The following is a 26,147-nucleotide window of genomic DNA, read 5'->3' on the forward strand; positions in this document are numbered from 1 at the left end:
TTCTCTGTCAGTTTACTTACAGAAGGCTCTATTCACTCTATTCAGTGCTTTTGGGGCATCTACTGTGATAAAACACAGTAACACTTAATGCTATAAGCCTGAAGTGGATTAATGGTGAGGTTTTTTGGTTTTGTTCTCCTCTCTTAGATGAAAAGGGTGCTCCAATGGTGAGTCCTGATGGATTGCCTTTGTTTGGACATAGCAGATTTAGTAAACCTGTAGCCAGTGCACAAGATAAACCAATAATAAGCCTTGGAGGAAAACCTCTGATTGGTCTTGAAATGATTAAGAAAACAACCACTCCCTCAACTACTACTACAACAATACCTACAACAACTACCACAACAACCACCACAACCACTACAACAACTGTTGCTACAACCACCACCACCACCACCACTCCTGAACCGACCACCACTGAGCCACCCACCGAGAAACCCGCACCAACCTGTCCTCCAGGCACCTATGGGGAGTATGATGATGAAGGCAACTTGCTCCTGGGGTTCGATGGCCTGCCACAGTGCAATGCAGAAGGTAAATTTCCTTTTGTGCTGTTTGAATTTCCGTGGCTCTGCTGTTTGTACAGCACGGTTACATGGATGTGGAATGGTGGAGAATCTGCCTCTGAAGATTTTGGTCTGTTTGATAAGACAGGAGCTGAGATTAGAGCTCTTGAAGAAGGGTTTGGGTGTTAAATGGATTTTTACTGGAAAACACCAACTTTCACCAAAGCTGAGGTTTTTTTGTGAAATTGTGTTGTTTTCAGCAAATTGCTTACATTGTGTTGGATCCACTTTTATATGTTCGCTCACAGAGGTACAAGTATAGGCAGTAGCTTTGTGGTCAAAGCACTTACATATAGGTTTTTCTCATTCCATTTCAGGCCAGGGTAGGAGCTGGAGGAGCTATACATTTTTTCTATTTTGTGTTTACTTATCACAATGAATTCTGAAAAGTCTCTCTTTTGAGCCATGGTGGAAAGAGCATTTGCAAAGTGAGATTCTTGTTCTCTTGCCAGCCCTCAGAGATAGATTGTCTAGCAGGAATGCAGCACAGCACAGATGAAGCTGGTGAAAGGCAACCCAGGCTCTGTACAGATAAGGCAGAGAGCTGTACACTGATTTCTCTAATATCTGAAGATACGAACCAGTATCAGTGTTTGTCATTTTTCCCTGTTGCTGTTATACAAGCTTAGGTTGTGATGCCAAACTGAAATCCAAGTAAACACATATAAATGCACTAGAGTCTTTTGGTGTTGAGCCTGTTCCCTGTCGTGTTTTATGCTTTCAGCAACTGGATTGCAAGTGAATTAGCTGCTTATTTTGCCAAACCAGATCAGGATGCACCATGGTAGCCCCTTACCCTTCCCATTTGTAGGTAATCCTCAACTCATTCTACCAATGGGCAATAGCAGCACAGCCATAACTTTACCAGCAGGTTGGCAGACATCTGACAACTGCAGCCACCAGTTTTAATGGGTAGTGAAGCCCCTTTACCTTTCTCCTATACACCTGTATCTCTTAAGTCAAAGTAGATATACAAGTAGGTCACGAAACTGTGGCCTAGGAAGCTGAACTATCACTTTGAAAAGGGCAGTGATATAGCAAGGTGTGGCTCCAGCAACTCATAGTGAGTCTAAGGATGGCATTTTGGGTGAAGATCTCAGAAGCAGAAAACAAAATTCCCTTACCAGCAGCCCATGACAGTTAATAAGTCAGAGATGTCAGCTCCTTGTGCAGGTGAAATTACAGTGAATTAGAGTGTTAGTATTTATTAACAATTAGCCACGTCTGACACTGTGCAGTTATAGAAGCATGCTTGCATATGTAGTTATGCACAGATGTGTACACACACACAGACACACACACACATATGGATGTAAAAATCATATCATCATTAAATATTAATATAAGGAGTTTTGCTTTTCCCTATGGAAAGTTCATAGTTCTTAATTGTACTTATCAAAGTGTTACAAATATTGTTATATATAGTCACTCTCATACTTTCAAAGTTGCCTAAAGGGAGCCATGATTTTTGGTAGTTAGAATCCCTCCCACACTCCCCAGCTCCTTTTGCTCATCTTTAATGTTGATTACATACTGTAATGTTTCCTCTTTTTTGGCCTGTGCTGTTTGGTACCTGGAGGACCTCTTCTGAGAATACACTTTTTAAGAACAGTAGAAGTTCATGACATATGTCTGGGGTTAAACTGAAGGTAGGCTCCAGAAGCTGAGCAACGCAATCCTTTGCAGTGTTACTTTTAGCAGAGTTGTGGGCTGGGGAATTTTCATGTGATTTTCTGAACACATAAAAAATTCTGCTTGAGCGTTTTTTGCCTTCTACCAGATGGGCTTGCTGAATCTTTGAACATGATAGAGGCACGAATGAAAATTAAGTTTTTATTCAGGCTGTGTGTTCAATGAGAATGGCCTTGAAGTAACTCGTAAACTGGCTGGCATTTTGACAGTATGTCTGCCAATGCCTCACAGTGGAAGACTGAAAGGATGGTACTGGATTTCTGCTTCTTACCTGGTTCTTAAGGCTAATTACCTCATAGCTTTTGCAATATTAGTTCCTTGAAAGCTTCTCTAAAGAGTCTTTTTCAGTTTTTTTGAATCCTAGTGACCTGCTTCAGGATTAGATAAACACAGGAAAGCACTCTGCCTGCCTGTTCCACAAAGGAACTTGCTAGGAAAGTAAAGATCTTTGTGGTATTTATTTAATGATGGCTGTTACTGTTTAACAAGGGAAGTGTATATTTCAAGAGGGGTAAACTACTGCTTCAATTATCAAAACAACGAAATTTTCGCTTGACCATTTCCAAACTACTTTAAATTATATTTTTATCTTGTCTTTCCCTTTAATCTGAGTCTAGAAATTACTCCACATTGTTTAGCGAAATACTTTTTCTGCCAAAGCTTGATATTTGTTGCTAAGTGCTTTACTCACAAACAGACATGGTCTGCAAGTGCCAAAACCCAGCTCCAAATGTTCTACTTAAGCTTTGGCAAATTCTTTTATCTCTGGCAGGATTTTTTCTTGATCCAGCAGAATTTATTACCAGCTTTTCGCTATATTCATCAGTCTTTAACTTTCAAGGAGGAGTTTGGCCACACAAGCATGATTTGTCAGTGAAATCAACTAAACTTTATTCATGAACTCACAAAGGAAAAAAACAGGTGGAGACTTAACCATGCCTTACGTGTGATAAAATCTTGTGATGGAATTTGTAAGACAAGCAAGACAGCAAGACTGTCCTTACAGATGCCAAAAGTCTGTGGCAAGTGGTCATAGGAAGATTTGGGCCCATTTGTTACAGGCAGAGTTTACTCAATAGATTCAGCAAAGGGTGATGGAGCAAGGTGAAGAACTGCAGCTGGAGTATGTACAGAAAATAATAAAATGAGAGGTCTGTTGGGAAGTACTCCTATTGTCACCATGACACAGCTAATGCTAAACAAGCACCGTCACTGAAACTGAGTGCAAAAATAGAAAATGAAATTTGGCTTTGCTGGACTGTAGACAGGCCAAAGACTTACTAATTAATAAGCATGGATGAGTTGAAATCTGCTCCTGGAAGATTTCAAATTTCTGCATATCTGATCCTCTTGATTATTGGATGTAGGCAGTCACAGGCAAGTATATACATTATGGATGTTGGTTGATGTTGACCAGTTGTGGGTAGATCTGCAGAATTCAGCAAATAATCTACTTTGGGACTGACTACCTTCAGAGAAGCCAAGTGACTTCCAAGGAGATCATCTCCTGAAGAGAGGCTGCAGAAGTCTACCATGGGGAAATGTCATATTCTCATATATGAAAGTCTGACAAGAATAAACCCATTTCCTGTGTTTTAAAGCTTATTTTGGCATTAAAATCACACAGTGTGTTTAAAATAAAATTATTTTAGGAGAAAAAAAGCAGTTATACAGTAATTGTTGGTTCTAAAAAAAGAAATCAGCAAATTTAAAAAGTATCATTCAGATTATACTTGTGAGCTATTTAACACTGGCAGTTGAAACCTTGCACTGTTTGCAGTTCTGGTTTATGAAAATAACACTATAACTTCCATATTGAGTGTTACAGAAGTGTGACCAATGTATGTGAAGTGTCTGGAGGTCAAAGCTGTCTTTCTGTTGTCTTTGTTCACATGCTGGCCGCTCCCCAGCCCCAGCATTGCATTGGAGACTTCTGATGGTACCTGCTGTGGGTTACAGCACAGTGCTTTTGCTTTGCTTGCGTGGCTTTTTATGGCTGTGCCGAGCTTTGGGCTCTCTTTGGCTTTTCCCTGAATAACATGGAGAAGCGCTTTCCTCAGTGTGCAGGAAAGCATTTGGGATTCTACAGATGAGGTACTTGATGGTTGATGTATCTGGAGCTGGAGTCATGTCCTGCAGAGATAATGAGATAATATCAAGGAATAGTCAGCTGGGAGGTCTGTTGGTGCATCTGCATTGGGTTTTGGGGCAGAGCAGTAGGGAGTTTTTGATGTGCACCTCATAATCATGTCCTTGCTATGCTTTCATTTGCATCCTGGAGCAATCTCACTCTGATTTCCTGAACTGAATTCATGCTGGATGGAACTAATGCAGAGCAGTGCTCCAGGATTACACCTATGTGGCCCCACCTGTAATGGGCAGCCATTCCATAGGATCAGAGTAGAGCTAGTGCAGAGTAAAATCCCAGAAAATCCAGCACTAATTACTGCATTCTACAAATCCATTCCTTTTGGGCTGCATTCCTTGCAAGACCATTGACATGGTCTATAAATGTCATGGCTCTGTGGGCTGTTTGTTTTTATATCTCCACAAAAATATTTGGGTAGAAATATTTAATTCCTTGGTTGGTTTTTTTGGCATATAATGTTTTCACATTTGCTGCTTCTGAGACTATAAAATATTGTCAAATCCAGATGTGATCATTATATAGTTGCTGGCAGCCTACCTTTGCTCCAGAGCAGCTGGGGCCTGGGGCAGAGCTTCTGGAAGGTGATTACTCTTAATTTTATGTAGCAGCCCTGAACTCGTTTTCTCCCAGCAGAATTCCTGACTGCTGCACTTAGCTTCTCATCTGTTATTCTCAAAGTGCAGGGCAGACTGTCTCTGCATTATTTGAAAACCAGGAAGTTATCTTTTTCTTTACAATTCCACTGGCTAAATATTTTTATACTAAACTTTATTCCAGAATTATTTTATTGAATTCTTACAGATTTTTTTTCTTTCTCTGTCAATAGATACATTCTCAGGACTGGAATCAGATGTGACAGCAACTCCAGAAGCTTATGTGGTATACGATGATGGTATGGCTTAACTGTAGGAGTCTGTTGCAAGTGACATGTTGCCTTTTTCTCTGTCTTCTTTCTTTGGAACTGGGTTCCATTAACATTTTTTATTTCCTCAATAGGTTCCTATTAGATTGCAGGACTGATAGAAAGGGACATTAAAAGTCCCTTTCTATCAACCCTGCAATCTAACAGGAACCTATTGAGGAAATAAATTACTTTTCAGAGCTGTGTCATGCAGACACTGCTTCAATCCTAGATTTACTTTCTCTGGTACAACTTCTAACTCCAGCCCAGCCAAAGTAAATTACCTCCTCTAAAATACAAAATCCAAATAACATTCAAGCCCTGAGCAATCAAAATGCCTTAGCAAGTTGTTTCTTCAATGTGTAGTCTGCATTTGGACAATTAAGCATGCTCATACTGAATAAGATCACCTACATATGAAGTAACTAATCTGCTTAATTCATATGGAATTTATATCAAAGAGATATGAAATCAGATGAAAGGAGAAGAGGGGAGTTTTTTTTTGAGTTATATTCATGCCATCTTGATATTATAATCATGGACATACAAAACTTAGCTGAAGAGGAAGCACCAAATCACAGCATTTAATTCTAAGTTTGCACAGGGAATGCAAATTCTCAGTTACTGGAACTGAAATTCACTTTCTGCCATCAGTGACATCTGATGTTCCATCTCTTTTAGTTCTCAAATTCCTGCTCCTGCTCCCACATATGGAAGTGGATAAGTACTGACCTCAGTTAAATAAAAAGTTTTTTAGTAGAATTTATGGCTCTAGAACAATGAAAGTTTTTTTTTTTTTTTTTGTTTGTGGTTGCAATGCTGGATCTTAAGTCTAACCAACAAGAGAAAAACATTTAAAAAGAGAGTGCAGCAACTGAGTGGAAGACGTTATAGACATTTGTACTTTTAATTCTGATCACTTCATACTGAAACTGACATTTAGAATGTGGAGAGGAGGGGATGAATTAGAAACTGCACAAGACATGCGTCCCATTTCCCTTATATCTCCACGGATGCAGAATGTCCTCAGTGCACAGGTCTTTTGCCAGGCTTCCCCTTAGGTACAGGTCACCTGCAGAAAACACACGCTTGATCAGTTTAAGCACGAAACACTCAGAGACATGAGCTGAGTTCCCCAGCCTCCATGAGGTCATGGCAGAGATGCCAAATGCTACTTTCCCTTCATTTTGCCAGTCAGGTAGCACAGAAACTTTTCAAAGAGCACTGAGTTTAATAGGACTGAACATAATGAGACTCACGTGGGACAGTTTGCCTTCCTTCATGGCCCTGCAGGGACCACAAATGGAAAGTTCTGGACTTTGCACCTCCTGTCACAGGAGGGTTTGAGAGCAGTATGAACCACCTCTAGGGCTTTAGAATTGCAACACAGAGTTTTCTTAGAAAGTAATTTTTTTCTCTCCCTTCTCTACTTCCTTTGGCATCTGAGGGCTTAGGCCAGGGATTCAATTACTGTGCCGTCTTCTCTTGGGGTTTGTGAGAGGGGATGGCAGATGCACATTCAGGACACTGCTTTACAAATACATTTGTTAATTTTTGTCCTGTTTAACTGTGTGAGTGAGGTCTAAATCAGCAGTGACATGAGTATTCTGGGGCAAAGACTGTTCTCCCTGTCCATGAGTTTGGTAGAAACCATTGCAAGGCTGAAGTTTGACCAACCTCGACGTAGAGTTCTATAAAGGAGTGTGCAGTGGTCCCACTGGGTGGGATGTGTAGCACTTCTTTGGGACTGTGGCTGGTGACAGAATTGTTTCCCTTCTCATAGTTAAGCCAAAATTAGATGAAGCATGCTAACACTTTCATCTTGTGTTTCCTCTGAAGACTATGAGTTTTTTGAGAGCACCTTGCCACCAACCACCACCACTGCCACCACTACCACTGCTTCTACGACGACAGAATTGGAGGCTGTCTATCCGGAGACGGGCGCTGGTGGCACTGGCCCTGTGTCAGAATATGACATTGCTGGGAAGAAACGCTTCACTGGTAAGGATGCCCTTTGGCTTATCTAGCTTACTACTTGTGCTGCAAAGAATTCTCGTTCCAGCTAGGCCAGCCCTTCAGCTGAGACCATTGCACACACACGTCCAGTAGATGTGTGTGTGGTCCTTTTAAGGACTGCCACCTTGGAAACCCAAACAGCAGTACATTTTTCCTTGCTTCAATGCTTGCATGTCTATGCGTGGGCCCACAATGATTTTGTTGAACCAGTAAAAACCTCCTTGTACTCTTTCAGTGTAAGTGCCCTGTTCTGTGTTCTGCATTGTGTTCGGTCTAGCTGAGGCTAGTAAGAGAGCAGGAGTGTCTACACCAGTTCAGCTTAACTGCATCTAACTTCACACCAGCAGCTCCAGCAGGGCAAGTCTCCACCTAGGTGTGAGTCTTCCTCTGGGGGACCTGATTCATTTCCACTGATCTGTTCAACCTCAGTGATTTCATCCACCTTGCACAAGCATGTGTGCTTCAAAGGGTGCTTCAAAGTCAACGAATGTATGGTACTTTGGATATGAGCTTTCAAAAAAATAAATCCAGTAGAGACAAATATGATTTTGGTATTTGAACGTTGTCTCAGTAGAAGGCGTTTGGTGAAGGAACCCCCATTACATGAGCCATGTGTCTAGTGTACACGAGCCATTCAAGTGTGTAGGTTGGTGTTGCAGCACTGACTTCTGAGCTGCTCTGCTTCTCTGTCAGCTGGGGGCCAGAGGAGAGGGATTTGGAGATTGTAGGGAACATTCCAGCCTCCACCCCAGGCTGGTGACACCCCCTGCAGCCCTTTACATATTTCTGGCACTTGAACTGAGGTCAAGTCAGCTGCTGACTCACCTGGTATTTCAGAAAAAGAGTTCAGGGGATGGAGAATCATCTTTGACATGTCTTGGCTTCCCTTCCAATATCCACAAGTTTCATGTGGCTTAGAGTGAAACTCTGCTGCTGGAGTAAAAGATTTGTTTTTATATATGCCAGAACTTTTTCCAGTGCATCTTCAGTTTCCCTGTCCAAACAATTTCATGATGTTTCTATTCAACTCTCTTACTGACAGTGCTTCTTGATTCATTTAGCTGGAGAAGCTAAAATTAACTTCATTGCAAGATCTGGAAAAAATTCCTTTAGGGCATGAAATCCAATAAGATAAACCAAGAAACGTTGGTTTATGAACATTTCAAGGCACTAGGGAAATAATATTACCATTTCAATGAATTGTATTATTGCAACTGAATAAACATTTCCAAAGCAAGTTTTATAGTCCTTCCTTTGAATGTTACGGTGACTTTTAAGGCAATAAAAAGATGGTTTAATCTTTTCCTGAACTGAAGAGCAATTTCAGTCAGTATAAAGCTTTTAAAAATAGAAGTTACAGGTTGGGAGCACATGCCTGGAAGGTAGGGACTCATGGCTCCTGGTCCCTTAGTACCCAGGGGACCACAACAATCCTATAAACTGGTTGGACTTCACCTTTGAATTACTCTTCACGTTTCTTTTGTTGTTTTGCTCCAACTTCAGGATGTTTGTGTAAGAACCAACCACTTGGACCAGTAAAGTCTTAGGTGATTGAAGGCTCTGGCAGGGATCTGTTCCCATGTTGGAAAGGCAGAATTTGGGTGACATTTTCATCCCACCTTCCAGAGCAGCTGGAGGTAGTGTGCAGAGGGTGCTGCAGTCAGACTGCTCTCTTCTGCCTCTTGTAGCAGAGAGTCCTTCCATCTTTGCATAATTTGGTACTATTGCAGGTGTGGGGTAGGTAAACCTGAATGTTGGCATCCCATTCCCGCTGCTCATCAATCAATTTGGCTGTAAGCCATGCTTTGTTGGCAGCAGTCTCTGGGCTGCAAGGTGAGGAATTTTAAAATGCATCACAAAAGTTGACTCTCTTTAGGAAATTGCCAGCTTGTGTGCTACTCTGGGATACCTCAAACTGCTAACTAAATGCTGCCCTTCCCTGTCTTTTCCAGCTCCTTATGTGACCTATCTCAATAAGGATCCAGCAGCCCCCTGCTCCTTGACAGAGGCCCTGGAACATTTCCAAGTGGAGAGCCTCGATGAAATCATTCCCAATGACTTCAGAGAGAAAGAGCAGCGTCCCCTGAAAGCCCCTCAGAACATCACAGTTGTGGCAGTTGAAGGCTGCCACTCCTTTGTCATTGTGGACTGGGCCAAACCTGCTCAAGGAGACATGGTAACAGGTACTCTCCTGAGGGTTTCTCTCCCAGTGGGAGAGTGGAGAAAGGGAAGGTTTTCCTAAATGACCTTTTGTACTAGTGTCAGCACAGTCAATGTGCCACTTAAAACAGTGAATGCATTACCTCTGTCATCTTTTTGCCTTCACTGTTTTTTAAATCAGAATTCACACCTGGGTGCTGTCCTTTGATGTAATCCTCCATCATTATTAGCTAATGATAAGAAATTCTTACAGGCCAGGATTTTCCAGGAGAGTTAGGCATAGAATCACTTTCATATTCAAAGATGTTTCAATTCCTTTTAATCCTTGAAATTTACCGTGACACCCAGGGATGTAATTTATTTAAAATTTAATTAGAATCCTCACAACTATTTCTCTTTCCTGTTTACAGGCTATCTGGTTTACAGTGCATCCTATGATGACTTTTTAAAGAATAAATGGTCAACCAGAACTGCAGGGTCTACTCACTTGCCCATTGAGAACCTGAAGCCCAACACACGGTAAGGATTTGATCCACTTCTTTTCAGTTCTGTTAAGGAAATAAAACAAATTTTGAGAGTTGTCAGTTGTTTTTCTTGGTCTTAGTATAAATGTTTACATCTGGTTTAGATTTTACTCATTCTGTTGGACAGAAAATTGTTCTAAATTGTTCTATAAACTGCACAACAACAGCTTGATATCTTTACCATATTAACCCTGGAGCAGATGGCAGTGTGTACATGTATATATGTTTGTGCGTATGAAAACACATATCAGTAACAAAGAAAATATTGTTTTAAAATGCATTTTCTAATCTTTTGGATAATCAAATGTTGGGGGGGGAAGTATACTAAAATATACTAAAATATACCCATGATTTGACTTGATGTGCTGTGGGCCATTCCAACATATGTGTGGCCAAGATTTGATGCCTGAAGGCTGCTGGGGAAGTGCTCCCCACTGGTCTGGTTTTGCTTTCTGTTCACATAAATGTGCTGGAAGAGAAGGCTTGGTGGTATAAGGTGAGGCTCAGAAGTCAGTTTAGCAGGAGCTTTAGGTCTTTATCTTACAAAAGATCTGACTGAAATGGTGGAACAAGAATGCATGCTTCACATGATACTGGAATAATTTTGGTGACTGGGGGCAAAGTAAACAGCTACAGAGGGACTGCATTCAAATTACTCCTTTAGAGAGATGCTCAGTGAGTCGCATATTTGTCTCTCAAATTCTGAGCCTGAAATTCTTTTGGTGCTCCCTTGGGCTTGGCCCTTCAGATGCTGCTGTCTGCAGTCTCTTAGGCTCTGGTGGAAGGTGTCTCTCACCAGTGGAGAGATGCACTGGGATTGTGGGCTAGAATTAGCATGCCTTACTTGGTGTTGATCTGCAAATCTGAGCACTGACTGCTTGGACAGGCACATAGGGTTTGTGCTAGGACAGTACAGAAGAAAGAAACGGTGTCAGCCAAAGTATCTTTTTTTTCCAAGATAATTCATAGGCAAAGGGAAGGTTCTGAGCATTAAAAGTAGTTGATTGAGAACCTCAACCTAGAAAACAGAATTGTTTGAGCATGGCCTTCATCTAAAACCTTAATAGACAAAATAATAAAATAAATAAATTATGAAAAGTCAGTGCAGTCTAGCCAATTGGGGGGCATCTGATGAGGTATATTTTTCTGGCCACATCATGACACTTCTCCAGACTTCAACATAGACTCACACAGGTTTGCCCCTGAAGCTGCTCTTGCTGTCTGGGAAACATCCAAGCACCAAGAAATCCCAGTATGCTTAAAGAAGTCTCTTCCACAGAGACTTCCTGCCAGCCAAAGTGTTCTGAGGAGATCTCCTTGGGAGGGCCAGAACCTGAGCAACTTCTGCAGCAGCTCCTTATGCAGCTGCACAAGGGCCATGTTCAGCAGAGGACACTTGCAGTGTCAAAGACCTGGAAAATTAGCAGGGGAATTCTAATTACGGAGAAGCAGGATAAGCACATTCAGAGCACCTACAGAGTTAAAAGTCCAGAGATAAGATGTTACAGAAAACATGGTCCATCTTATCCTCTCCTGTTCTGTCTACTGTCAATCACACACTTCATGAGGCATTTTCTTACATATCCAAGAGCTAAAAAAAGGCCACTTATTCAGAAGATTGGTAATCTAGACGTTAGTGACAGTCTTTGAGTCTGGTTCATGGTGTGTTAAAGCAAAGTTACTTCGCAGTGGAGAGCTTCAGTGGTGTACTCTGCATCTACTAGCACTCTTCTTACAAAACATTGTTACAAATGTACGAAGGGTGGTACGTGGCACAGCTCTCTGTGGGTTTCACCTGTTACAGCAAGATGAAAGAGGTTTGAGATCTCCTGTTCCTAGGTAATGATGGAAGCACTATGGAATGCAGACCCTTCTGCCTTTGTACATCTACATCCTTATGACTTGAGGACTCCCTTTCCCTAAACAACTCTCCTCTTGCTGCTAGATCCTGTTCCTGCCTCCACATCCCAGATTCCTCTGTATGCCCAGCCCTTTTCTCCTTCACCAGTATTCATTCCTCCACACTTACTTTGCCTCCCATGCAGGCCAGGGAGGCATTGCCTTTATACCCCTGCTTCTTCTGGCTGCAGCCCTGCATTTCTTGCTTCTGTGCCATTTCTACCTTCCAGCTGAAGCTCCTCACCTCCTCAGTCTTTCAGTAATGTCTCCCTCTCCTGATGCCCAAAGGACAAGGTTGAAGGCGAGGGATAACTCTCTGCTTCTCATACCCAACACCTAAAGGTGGTCCAGAACCCCAGAAGGAGTGGTTGCAGTGAAAGCTCACAGGAGTTCTGCAGCTGCTGTCCATGCCATGCTAAGTGCAGGGGAATTGGTGGGAGTTGAGCTACTAGCATGTCTGAGATGTACATTAACTCCAGGCTTCAGGACACAATTTGTCTGTATTTGAATGGAGTTTTATAGGAACAATAAGGTTATGGATTCATGCATCTCCATGAACCTAGTGACAGTCTTGTCGAATTAAGGTTCTGTTTCATGATAGGGAGGTTCAAGCAGGTGCTATTTATTTAAGCAGATTGTTTCTCCAGCATCTTCCTGAACATGATATAATCCATTGGCCCCTATTGTATGCTCTGTGAAGGCAATAAAGGCTTCATGTGGGGTCTGTGATGGAGAACAAAGGATCTTTATAACAGAGAAATTTTATGTATCAGCCGTTCTCATTTACATTCTCCAAACCCACAGACTGAACTGATTGCATACCTTTTGTCTTAAAAATAACTCCCTAACCACTAGGAAAAGATACCATGCCTAAGAAAATATGGGATAAAAGCTGAAGTTAATCTAAATAATTTGTGTCTGCATTGTTAGTGCATTTTGTGAGAAATGTCTGATTAAGTAATTTACTGTAAGCAGATGCTGTTGGCTACTGGGTGTCCCAAAAGGGGCTATGGGTGGTGCAGCATGCACAGTGTATAAAAAGCAGGTTGGCATCCTGGCTGAAGTAAGCACCAGAGAAGATTTCAAGCTGTCAACATATCCTGGAAAATATCTGCCTGTTATTTAGGTTTTACAAACAAAACAGAAATCTATGTTTAATCCATGTCATAAATTTTCTCCTGAGGCCTGGTCTGACCTCCATTTGAGAAGTGGAAGTTTTTCCATTAGTGAAACTCTGGTCAGCTTCAGTGGGTACAGGAGCTGCTTCCTGGTGATTTGTGATTGTAAACACTAAAATGACTTTAAACTTTATTAAATCTTTAAACCAGTAGTTTTGACAAGGTCCCTTCCTGAACTTTAATTCTCAGCTGTCACAGAAGATGATGGAAAGGGCTGGACAGCATCTGTTCAACCACTAAATCAGTCTTATGCAGTCAGAAACATTATAATCCTTGCCATAAGCATTTCAATCCTCTTCCTGAGCATGGTTAGACTTTTTTCTGCCTTTTTCAGGAATGCTGTGGCAGTGCCTGATAAGAGTAGCTAGATAGTCTCATTATTTAAAACACTGTCCTTCACCCCCATATCTCCATGTCTTCTGAAATCTTTCTCTCTGTTCACTTAGGTTTTGTTCAGTCTGGGGCTATTTTGATCCCACAATGCCTGCTACCAGTGTTGTACAGAGTACTTCATAGGAGGTTCTTGAACATTTACTCAGGGCTTACAACTGCAAACAGAGCCTTGTTCTTCTGTTTCAGGGGGCCAGATGCACCAAAAATTTTATTTCCTTTCCATAGCTTCATTGAAACAAAGCCACAGTATGTCCAACAAGCAGCATCAACCACAGGTGGCTGCTTTGTGCCACCAGGGCCACAGAGAAGAGCTAAGATGATAAAACCATTGCCCTGTGCAAGTGGTAGACCCTATGTGGCACATACCTACCTCATACCAGCTCTGTAGGAAGCTCCTCTGCTAGCTTGGCTCTAATGTCTTATTATAAAATTACTTGTAAATATTGATGAGGGATGTAGTGGTGGGCCATTTCAGATGGAGGGAGACACTGCATTAGCCTGTGCACCTGCAGGCACTGATTTACACATTTTTCTTATGGAGGAATGGTGCAGTTGTAGGCAGAGGATTTTAGCCCTTGCTGTGGGGGTGCATCCTGCCATCTCAGCCTGCCACTGAGCAGAGTGCAGGGCTGAGGATGCATGCAGGCATGCTTTTGGCACGTCTGGAAAAAGGAATTTGCAGCTAACTAATTTTTTTTTAAAGCTGCTTCCCTAATTATCATGCTGAGTGATTGTCTCACTTTGCGCTGTGAGTGCCAGCTATTTAATTCCAACACCTTGAATTAAGTCAAAGAATAATTTTGCTCTAAATGACAGGTATGATGAATGATTAGTCATGTAGCCTGAATGAAAAAACATGCTATATATTCAATGCCCTGTTACAGTCCACTATGTCCTTTCTTGATGTATCACTGGAATTGGTATATAAAATCTCAAAGCTCATTTGTAGGAGGAAAAGCCTTTTTGTTGCCTGTATTGAAAATGAACAACAAGTGGTACTGCATCTGTTGTGATTCTTCTGTGCCTAATGGTAGCAATTCATACAATTCTGCCTAAGCAAAGTGTAAATCAAATTACATATTATAAATTTTGTTCATGTTTCTATGTGATGAAAACCAGTCAAGTTATACTGATTTGAGATTTCCTGGCAAATTCATCAGCTGAAGGATTCTGACTAATCAAAATGTCAGATTCCTGGACGTAGAATGCTTTGGCAATTTCTTTTTTTATTTGTCATGTCTGAGAAAGAAATATATCTCAACTGCATTATTTTACTGACCTTTTTAATACAGTAGTCACAGCATTGTCTATGTTTAAATCACAGGTCAACAAATCATGAGATTTGGCTACAAATCTGTGTGGTTTTCCCCACTTAAAGAGGTGCACAAGGTTCTTGGGCTGCTTTCTCTCTGTTTTGAGGGGGGTTATGGCACTCATATGTCTGATGGGAATGAGTTGAGGCTACCATTAATACATGTGTATTAAGTGTATTTAATTAACTCAGACAGTGCCACTGTTGAAAGGTGGTATCTGATTATACTTCTTAGAAGGCAGTGGGAAATCAGGCATCCATACTTTCCACTGTGCTTTGAAGGGTTATGGGAAAGGTGTGGGCTGGAAGACATTTTTCTCCTCCTCTTCTGAAGCAGTTACAGCAAACACTGAGCTAAGCCAGGTAAGCTTGGTGCTGTGCTGCAGCTCTTTGGAGAACCACAGTGAGGAATTGCTGCCTTGTGTCCTGTCCCTATGGACAGGCTTGTGCTGCTCACCCCTGTCCTGATCTAGGTGACAAAAGTGCTAGTGAAGGAGGTGTGGATGAATGCAGGTGCTCCAGGAGAGCATCGGCAACTTGGGATTAAGGCAGTGCTCAGGCTGCCATGCTCTGCTTGGGTGGCCAGAAGTGGAGAAGCATATGGGGGGCTTTCTGCCTTCTCTCTCCTCTTTCCCCAAACATGCTAAACCCTCTTTTACACAAAAAAATCTAGGTCAGTAGTTAAAAACAGGGGCAGATTTTTCTGCCAGCAAAAGGATTGTGCTGGGCATGAGCAAAAAGCATAGCCTTGCTGAATTCTGCTATTTATCATGTTTTCTTCTTGCCATAGCATGTGTCTTTAAAAAAAAAATCAAAAACATGAGTTGCTTGTGAACATCATATACTCATTAATTGAAGGCAGAACTGGCTGCAGAAAGCAATAGAGGAGTAGTTTTCTTGTATCAGCTGCAGGACACGGCAGGGACAGGAGATGTGTCCCTCATGCAGACGTGGGAACGTGTCCCACAGAGGGTCTGACCATGCATGTGCGCCAGGTCCAATGAAGATACAAAGTAAAGCTGTTGCCATGGATGGAGTCCAGAATATTTCAATTCTGGTAGCTTCTGCATTGATTTCACCTAGACAATGTACCTGCAATTTTTAAGGAATAAACGAGATGCCCTGGCCCATACCCTGGAGATAACCACCTTGCTTCTTGGCAAAACCCAGTATTCATGTGACTGCCACCCTTTGGCCAAAGAAGAAGGATTTGCACATATCTCCTACCTTTCATAAAGATCAGTTTGATTTTAAGGCAAAGCAGTTCCCCTTACTTGACAAAAGACATTCCTTTTAATGAAAAAATAAAACCATTTTGCCAAAGGGCTGGTTGAACCATGTCCCCTCTGGTTTGTACCTGTGAGTGGTTTCAAATGTGCTGAGCTGTGCTTAGGCCAGAGAGGGCCCTTTCAGGAGGGACCTTCCGGCCCTGCTATGTGGTTAAGTCTGAGAGAGCTTCAGGAAGAGCAGCCTGATGTTTTTGATGGAGTAGACTCCCTTTCACCAGCTGTGATACATCAGGCCTGACATTCACGTGGGACGCTGTCATGTGAGGTAATCCAGTGTTGGTGGCAGCCATCCATGCAAGTAATTGCTTGCCCTGTTATGTGTCTGCTTTTGGATGAGAGGCTAAATCAAGATCCAAATGCTATGTGGATATTACAGAGGCACAGTAGTTTTAAAGATTTTTTATTAATTTCTTTACAAGAATGAAATTGAGCGAGCAGGCAAGAAAGGAAAACCTAAACTCAGGAATTTTAAAAATGCTGTGCTGGAAATTTTTAAGTAGTCTTCCATTCTAGTTGGTTTCTATTGGACTGATACAAATATAAAAGGAGAAGAAGAAAACATTAATCTGGGGGGAAATGTCAGGGTAGGCATCAACTAAAGTGACTGTATTTGGAAATGAACTAAAAATGTAGTTACATGTATTCTTCTCTAAGGGTGAGGATAAATTTGCTTCTGTTGAGCAAAGAATGGAGTTCTAGTGGTGATTCATGTGCTTTGAGTTAAGCATGTGATTTAAATACTTTGGAGGAATCAATAATTCATCATGTGATGCTTTCTTCTTTTGCTCTAGTATTGTGATCTTACTGTTGCTGGAGTTTTTACAGAAAGGTCAAAAGCTTAGCTTCTGATCTCATGTAAGTCTGATGCGGTTTCTGCTTGCAGTGGTGTTTACACCACTGCTTCCCTAGGAGTTAATTTGGTTTAAAACTGTTCCTGAGATCAGAATTTTATTTCCTTGCAACTTTTTCTTTTAGTCTTTTGCTATTAGTTGTTTCATAGAAAGTGGATGTCGTTGTATGTGGTTTTTGGAAGGGAGATGATACATAAATAAGTTTTCCAAAAATATGCATGGGAGCAATTGCAAAAAGGAGACATTTGTCTGTAACAGCCAGCTCATACTCTGGCTCAGTATCCAACTCCATTTAATGCAAAGGATACTCAGTGGAATTCTTCTGCTTTGATTCTTACCCTGTTTTAGTATTATTTATAATTTAGCAATTGCAATGGAATCTGTTTCAATATTATTTCCCCTCTCTTCTTGTTTCAGGTATTATTTTAAAGTCCAAGCAAAGAATCCCTTTGGTTATGGACCTGTTAGCTCTTCAGTCTCATTTATCACAGAATCTGGTATGATTTGCTTTTTATTTTCATTTCAAAACTCATAATAACAGATGTGGCAGGACAGTGACTGAAACCAACATGCCAATAACAGCGATTATTCTGGACTTGCTGCTTTCATACTGTTTTGGGGTTTTTTAACCTTAATTATTTGCTTTCAGTTGAGCTAGGAAAATAATACACACTCCTAATGCCAGAATGAAAATGTAAGTGATGGTAAAGTCAGCTCCAGGGGAGCAGGAAGTTGAATTTCAAATACAAAGGGCTACTAATGTTCAGCGATACAGAAACAATGGGAAGTTTAAGGTCTTTGATAGATTGACCAAACATTTAGTAAATTAGTTTCCTAATTGTGAACAGCTAAACAGTTGGAAGCTGTTGTCTCTGGAAGAAATACAGAAAACAATAGTTCCATCAGACAGGCAAAGTTCTCTGTTCTTTTTTTTTTTTTTTTTTGACAAGGAATTCTGCTCTTTCACAGGGTTAATAGTACATTCAAGAGCAACACCTCCTTCTAAAAATAGTAGGTTAAATGAGCTAGTTTTTGCCTGTTTCTTCTTCTACTTCCATTGAGACAGAGGCCAGTGACTCCACTGAATAATAAAGAACAAATTTTTCAGTCTTTACTTGAGTGAAAGGTCTTGGTGTTTCCTGCAAATTTTGCCCTTTCAGTGGCATAGGGTTTACAGTCTCTCCCCTTGCTCATTTCACTTCCCTCTGTAGTGCTCACTTAGAAGCTCCAGTAAGAACTGTGGAAGTAAATCATCACAGAAGGGAGACAGAAATGTGAGATAAGTGAATGGTCCTGGATAACATATTCAGATTTTCATTAAATGAATAAGAGGCTCAAGTATTAACCCAAGGAAAATATTTGACATTGCCCCAGATGGCCAAGAAGGCCATTGGCATCTTGGCCTGTATCAGCAATAGTGTGGCCAGCAGGACCAGAACACTGATTGTCCCTGCACTTGGCACTGGTGTGGTCCCACCTCATGCCCTGTGTTCAGTTTTGGGCCCCTCGCTACAAGGAAGACTTCGAGGTGCTGGAACACTTCCATAGAAGGACTGTCAAGCTTTGGAACAGGCTGCCCAGGGAAGTAGCGGAGTTGCCATCCCTGAAGGTATTTAAAAATATGTGTAGATGTGGCACTGAGGGACGTGGTTTAGTGGAGGACTTGGCAATGCTGGGCTGGCAGTGGACTCACTGATCTTTTTCCAACCTGAACAATTCCATGATTCTGTGCTGTATCTTGCAGATCATTTTTCTGCTGCCAGCATATGGGCTTGAATGCCTAGTTTTCCCATCCAAAATCAGCTCCCCTGTGAGCTTTATTTAACACATTACATACACCAAATTTAAAGTTTTGTTTGCAGCCCTGATCTTTCATTTGTCATGGCCAAAGGTGGCTTTGCAGCTGGCACAAGTACAAAAACCAGTTGCTAAGTGCAAGGCCATATGGTATAGTTACAGTGATGGACTATGTCATAAGAGAAAGAAATTGCTAATTCAGAGTGCTCTTCTAATGCAAGTGTAAGGCATGAGCTGATGGGAATATTCAATAAAGAGTGCCCTCATAGGATGAAGCACCTTATTGAAAATGTTCAATCAGTGACTCCATATGCTTCATGTTATAAAACAAGGTTTGGAACAAAATACTAAATTTTCTATGTGTTTTTTTCTTCTAGACAATCCTCTCCTCATTGTTAGGCCACCTGGTAAGTCTTAATCTGTTGTTTTATTCACTAAGTGCATAAAGCCTGTGCAAAACAGTTCTAATATAGGATTAGAAACATTTAAACATGCAGTTTTAGGTACAGTTTTAAGTGGAAACAGGTAGTTACGAATGGGACTAATTCATAAAACATTTTTTGGTTTAGGATCCCTTATTCTATTTTCTGAAGAGAAACCTTGTAAAGATGTGTTCAAAGAATCACTTGATTTTGGCCCATCTTTTTCCCTGGTACAACAGCTTTAATTGCTTGTTAAAAAGCAGCAAACTATGTTACTTCAGTATCTCTGTCCTTCAGTTGCCTAAGCATAGCTTGAGTAGCAGGGTCAGGTTTCTCTCTCTCTAATTCTGGTGCTCATCTGTACAAATCATCATGCCCTTATAAATGCTAAAAAATTCAAGGATTTGTTACTGACCTGAATAATAAGCCACAAAGCAGTTTAGATTGCTTTGTATTTCCAAATTTGCAATAAGCTAGTTCAGCCCATAATAGAAGATCTGATTTCCTGGTGCTGGAGCTAACCTTGCTGACATGAACATTGGCAGTGTAACCCTAGCCAGAACGTGCCCTTAGAAGAGATGCAGGAAAAAAGACCTCATGGTTACTATGCTCTGTCAGCTTTCCTAAGGAGTTAAAATGGTTGGTTCTGGATTTTTTTGCTACACTTTTCATGAAAGCAGAGTCCAATATATATCCCTTCTCTGTTTTATTGTGCTTGCTAGTCTAGTTTCTTTGTGTCCTGGGAAGTCTCTGAGGATTGCTGATCAGTGATTGCTCCTCACATGCAAGGGTTTGCAGGATTTGGTCCATGCGCCCAGTGAGAGGAAGAATGACTAACAGAAGAAACTTCCAATCTCATTTGTAAACCACCTAGAAATAGCAGAGTGAAAACAGAGCTTCAGGCTGTAGCTAGAGAGAAAAATGCCAATTATCACATTGGAAGCTTTTTGTATCGTTCTGTATATATTAATACAACAGCAATTTCAAAATAAATTATATTGTCTTGGGAGTACAAAGCAAATATTTAGGTAAGCCAGTAGGAATATTTATTCTTTTGCAATACAATTAAGCAGTCTTATCTGCAGCAATGCTCTGAACAGAGTTCCACAGGAAAGGTCTCACTTGTCTATTATTGGAAACTAACCTGTTTTGATGTAATCTGGGAAAAAAAAACCAGACAAGTACATTTTTGATACGATCTTTTAAACCAAATAGCAAGAAGAGACTTCACAGGCTGTTGCTCACCACAGAGTTCTTAACATCTGTTCTTCTGTAAAAGGGTTATGTTTTATAATCTTAAAAGGCAAGTCACTGTAGACCTAACATCAGGCTGTGTTAAGAAGAGAAACTGTGTAATACTAGGTAGAGAAGAAATCTTACTGAAACAATTAAGACTGTTTTCTTAAAGCTGTGGTTCAGTACACGAAATCATATTTTATTAATTTTAATAGTTATTTTTGTCTACTGCCTAGGAGAGATTTTATAAAGTCTCTAACTTTATTTTTAATAATATTTTTTCTTGAAGTGCTATTTCTGAATATAAAAAAATCACACATTAATCTGTTGCAGCATGTCTTCTGAAACATATTATTAGATGTTAAACTCTGCAAAACTTGGACTGAAGTGTTGAAGTCTGTCCCTAATGTGGAATTTATTTTTTTCTCCGAGGTGGTGAGCCTATCTGGATCCCATTCACCTTTAAATATGACCCCACCTACTCAGACTGCACTGGCAAGCAGTACGTGAAACGAACTTGGTACCGCAAGTTTGTAGGAGTGGTTCTTTGCAACTCCTTAAGGTACAAAATTTACCTCAGTGACGACCTGAAAGGTAAGCACCAAGATTAATTTCCTGCTACACAATTAATTGTTTCTTCATCTTCTGTTTTTTTCATATGTGTCAGAATTGTGTGACCACTATGTGAGAGTCCTTCTCTCAAGAATTAGCAGTAGCTCTTATACAGGTGCATTGCCTGAGAGATAATGAAAAAAACTTTCCGTATTATTGAGCTGGGCTAATGGGATCATCTCAATCATCTTTCAGACTATGCTAATGACTATTGTAGTGCCTTGGTATAGTTTCAAACAGTGTTTGAATAATAAGAGATAAAGGGCCCTGTCTGTTTGAGAAAGAGAGCTCTGCAGTTTTTAATTTTCATTTGAGACTGAAGTCAAACTAATGGCATTGACATATTGAGAGTTTTTTACTTTCACATTATATATTTCAACTACTCCAGCTGAAATTCTCTCCACCTGTCACCTGTAGACTTGCCCATGGACTTGCAAAATGGGGACTACTCCTTACCGAGCTGTAACCCAATTATTTTCCATAATTTCTGCTTCCATACTGTGAAGGTAGAGTTCTCCCTCTTTCCAGCCACTGTTTGTTCATTGGTAATACTGTGTTGTCACTGCAACATTCTTCCTGCTTTCTTCCATACCTACTTTTCTGGTGGTGAAGAGTATCCCAGACATAAGTATTGCTGAGTTAAGTAATCTGCTTGTATCACTCTTCAGATACCTTCTACAGCATTGGGGATAGCTGGGGAAGGGGTGAGGACCACTGCCAATTTGTGGATTCACACCTGGATGGAAGAACGGGACCTCAGTCGTACATAGAAGCCCTGCCCACGATCCGAGGTACAGCAGTGGGGGAGTGGGATGCTGGCCAGGAGCCTGTTAGCCCATCTGTAGGATTAAGGGCTAAGGAGCAGAGCAGGGAGAGGAGCTCTGTCCACAGCTGCTGGCAGCTCTCCAAGGAGTCCAGCTGAGAACAGATTATGCAAGTCCCCAAGGACATGTGGGTGCAGAGAGAGAGAGAGAGAGACAGAGACAGAAAGGAGCAAATGATACAAATATTATGCAGAGATAAAATGCAAAACCAAAATAAAAAATAATTGTGTAGGTCTGTAAAACCTTTCTCTTATTGATAAGACCTGCTTCATTGAATTGAGATGCAAAACCTCTTCCATGTGCCTAAAGGGACCAGCGACATCTTTGCAAATACCTTTGTGATTGATTTCTATTAGCTCATTCAAGGAAAAACATAAAGGAATAGGTCTAGTGACTTAAGGTCAGTACTTTTATTCTGGCCTGGTAGACTCCTCTCTCAGAGGGAAGATTCTTACCTTGAAGGAGTTCCTCTGAGCAAATTGCTCACCTCACATCAACAGGTAGAAGACAGGTTGCTTCCCAAAATGAAACCAATTGTAGAAGTCAGCCAATCTTTTCAGTAAGTCTGTTGGTTTAAATTATTCAGTTAGCTTTGGTGGTTTCCATGTTAAATTATGTGTTGATATTCTTTGCATGGTGCTGTTACCAGGAAGAAACTGAAATAGTAATTGATATTTATATATCACGGTGAAGTACTGCACTTCTTAGCTCAGAAAACAGATGATTAATCCAGATGTGCATATACTAGGTCTAAGAGATAGAGAGAACACAGAAGTTTTATTATTGGCACAAACCATGGGTGTTTCAGATGTTCCAATGCACGAGCTATGCAGACAAGAATGCTGCACCTCTTCTAATGCTTTGAGCAGTCACATTCTTTCTGCAGATGAATTAAAAGGGGAAGGGAGGGCTTAACTCAGTATTTACTGCATGAAATGATACCTTTTTGTTTTGTGAAAAGCTGAATTTTGCTGATGATAGTCTCTTAAGCCCTGTGAGATAATGTGATTTGATGGTATTTTTTGCCTCAAAGTCCTTCATGTATTTAAACTGACTTGGAAACTTCATAAACACAGCTGAAATATGCCCACCTTTTGGAGTGAAATGCAGAAGCTCTTTGGCAGACCACAGCATTACATAATAGTTAAAGATACTTTGAGCACTAAAACAAATCAAAACTACAAGAAATATGAAGGACCAGAGTTAGATCATTCAAAAAAGATCTTGGCCTAATACCAGGGCTAGCCAATACCCTTTTGATGCAACTCCCTGCCAGACAGTTTATAAATTTTCGCTTGTGCTGTGGGATTGACTCTCACTGCATCTGCTACTTTTGTTAAATTGCTGTGTCTGTGTCCTGGAATACAAATGGGTGTTTTTCTCCCGACAGGGTACTACCGCCAGTACCGCCAGGAGCCTGTATCCTTCGGACGCATTGGATACACAACACCCTACTACTACGTGGGCTGGTATGAGTGTGGTGTGCCCATCCCAGGGAAATGGTAGCAGTCTGCTTTCCTGTCTTAGGTAGACCATGCTTTTCAAATTAATTCTACCAGAGGACTGTGAGCAACTGATTTGGAAAAGGAAAAATAAAAAGATAAATGGGGCAAACCAGTGAAGACCAGCTGCTCAAGAAACCATTGTGAAGACAAACATGGACACCCTTTACCAGCTTAAATCTGTGGTGCTACTTGATTTCTGCTTGGAAGCAGGGATAGGATATAAGTTTCCTTTTTCCTTCCTCTTCTGTGTCTTTAAGGCACAAAGAGAAGGTTGCAATGTGTGCAGCCTGTGAAAATTAGAACTGTATTAGCCATGAAAATTTGGAAGTTTATTATATCTTTGAGAAACGACCTAAGCATGCTGTGCTTGCTTAATGGGATGCTAAACTGTCTTTTGCTGCCCGATGGGGCTCCCCTATGCAATCATGCCATGTAACTGGCCCCCCACCAAAGGCAGTATATTCTCCTGAAGACTTACCCTGTGGGTTCATCCACTGCTGGACTAATCACCAGGTCACAGTGTAAATTCACTTCGAGATATATCTTTATCTATATCTATATAAATACAGTACTGTACATCTGCAGAAATACTTCTTAGAGATGCTGAGATCTTCTTGTTCAGTAGATAAATATGTTTGGAATTTTTATGTAAAAGGTGCTGTTAATTCTTTGACATATCGCTATGCACAATATATTAACTGAGGAAAGAGCTGTATTCTTCTTGTGAGTACTGTTAATGTCACATTTGAATTATTGATCAAGACCTGTGTCCCACTTCATTGTCAGCCTTTGGACTGGATATTCAATGGATTTCTACTCCTCTATCTGTGTTAGAGTGGCACTGTATAGTCCAGTAAAAACACATACACAGCAGTTCATCAGCATCAGTTAAGCTTTCTATATTTTACTATTTAAAAGTTTTAGTGCAACTTTCCTTCAACCCATTCTCATCTTATTTTGTATGTTATTTATTCCTTGTCAGTATCTTTCATGTTACTGTGCAGAAGCACAGGGTGAGTAATTTGGAAATTAGATACTGCTTTTAACTTATTTGCTCTCCAAAAAGAAGCCCAAGCCACCTATACAGGAATCAACTTGCATGAAGCTCATTTGACTACAGGGACAAATTGGGATATTCTTCTTTTTCAATACTACCAACATCTCTTCCAAGCAGACCAGAAAGCAGAAAGTGACATGAATGAACATTGTAATGATTAATTTTTTGAAGGCATTTGGAAGCTTACAGTAATGTTTCATGGTAACATCTCAAGAACCTTTGGTCAGGTTAGTAAAACTCACCTGTTCTGGCATCCTGGGAGAGCAGCAGTAACCTGGGGGACAGATCCAGTCTCTGGTCCATCTCTCACTCTTGTTCCAGCTTAGATGTAGTGTAGGTCTAACACCTCCTGAGTTGCTTCCTGTAGTTATTTTAAATTGTATGGGGGCAAAAAAGGGAATTAAAGTGATTAAAAGAGCATTTTCTTTTTCAAGGTGATTTGGGTTTTAACATTTTACTTTTGCTCACATATTTTTGCTTCAGTACAGTGCCAAATATATGGTCTTGAAGTATAACTTTTTTCCCTAATAAACCTATGATACATGGTTCAATTTCTATTTCACCCTTTCTGGTCATCTGTGTCAAGTAATCTACGTGACAAATTGTTAGCTTTCAAAAAGTCCTCCTTGGGACAGGACAAAGTGTCAACCTTTTGTAAGGGACTGGGAGCATGTGAATGTGTTGTTCTCTTTAGAAGATGGTTAGCAGCTAGTGTGGAGTTACCAAGGGCAAATCATGCCTGGCCCGCCTGATCGTTGTCTTTGTTGAAATGACTGCTGCCATGCACAGGGCAGAAAAGGGAATGTCATTGGCTCCCGGAAAACACTTGGCATGGTCTCCCACTGTCTGCTTGTAGTGAAACTGGTGGAATATGGCTTGGAGAGTTGGTCTTTGAGGTGGATGTGAAGTTAACTGTGTTGTAAGGCTCAAAAGGTAGCACAAAGTCCAAATGACAGCTGGTTGCAAGCTCCAGCCCCAGGAGCCAGTACTGGGTCCAGTAGGATCTAATGACCTGGACCATGGGATGGAGTGCATGGATGGAGTGCACCATCAGCAAGCTTGCCACGGATACTAAACTGGGGCTGGAGAGTGGTTTATGTGCTGAGAGCTGCGCAAAAGAGGAACTTCTATGGGCTGGAGAAATGAGATGTCAGGAAACTCCTGAAGTTCAGCAAAGGGAAGGGAAAAGTCCCACATGTTGGTCCTTGTGGCAGTACAGGCTGAGATGACTGTCCAGAAAGCAGCTTTGCAGAAGAGCTGCATTATACCTTCAGAGAACACAGGTAAATTCTGATTTGTTCATCTGAAGAGACACTGTTCCTTCATTCCCTGCTGGAAGTACCTTTGGGTTGGGACAGACCCATTCAGAGATGTCACTAGGGATAAAGGTCTGAGACAGTGTTTTTTTCTGCAGCCTCAGCTGAGGAGAAACTGGGTGGTGCTGGGGTTGGAGTGGAGGGCATTGTGCACTCTCCTCTCCAATATAAATCTTCTCTGAGGCTAAACCAGCCAGGGCAGAGTCAGCAGTGGGGCACAGCAGGGGAAAACATGAAGTACAATGGTATACAGTCTGTTGCCTTCATTTTGAGGTCTGGATAAATCCTCTGTGCTGTACGAAGTGATCTGATTGACACATTTGCATCCTTTGCCCCGTGTGTAGGGTAAACATAATATTGTGATACCAGGTAGTTTCTTGAAGAGATTATACTGATCTTGCTCTTTGCTCATCTAAGAGGTGGTGGGATTACAGAGGTGACTAAAAGC

The 26,147-nt window shown here is 41.1% G+C and overlaps 1 protein-coding gene across 2 annotated transcripts in view; it reads left to right on the forward strand.

Annotated features, from left to right (window-relative positions):
- Nucleotides 1-24,934, forward strand: part of FNDC1 (fibronectin type III domain containing 1) — an 84,089-nt gene extending 59,155 nt beyond the window's left edge. For both annotated transcript variants that reach the window (XM_059841994.1, XM_059841995.1), the window contains exons 11-20: nucleotides 148-534; nucleotides 5,234-5,299; nucleotides 7,148-7,309; nucleotides 9,277-9,507; nucleotides 9,895-10,003; nucleotides 17,348-17,427; nucleotides 19,105-19,134; nucleotides 20,818-20,979; nucleotides 21,666-21,788; nucleotides 23,212-24,934. In XM_059841994.1, coding sequence (XP_059697977.1) covers nucleotides 148-534; nucleotides 5,234-5,299; nucleotides 7,148-7,309; nucleotides 9,277-9,507; nucleotides 9,895-10,003; nucleotides 17,348-17,427; nucleotides 19,105-19,134; nucleotides 20,818-20,979; nucleotides 21,666-21,788; nucleotides 23,212-23,327 — 1,466 coding nt within the window. In that variant the 3' untranslated portion in view covers nucleotides 23,328-24,934. The remainder of the gene's footprint in view (nucleotides 1-147; nucleotides 535-5,233; nucleotides 5,300-7,147; nucleotides 7,310-9,276; nucleotides 9,508-9,894; nucleotides 10,004-17,347; nucleotides 17,428-19,104; nucleotides 19,135-20,817; nucleotides 20,980-21,665; nucleotides 21,789-23,211) is intronic.
- The last annotated feature ends 1,213 nt before the right edge of the window (nucleotides 24,935-26,147 follow it).

Source organism: Haemorhous mexicanus, chromosome 3 (genome assembly GCF_027477595.1).
Source record: "Haemorhous mexicanus isolate bHaeMex1 chromosome 3, bHaeMex1.pri, whole genome shotgun sequence".
NCBI lineage: Eukaryota > Metazoa > Chordata > Aves > Passeriformes > Fringillidae > Haemorhous > Haemorhous mexicanus.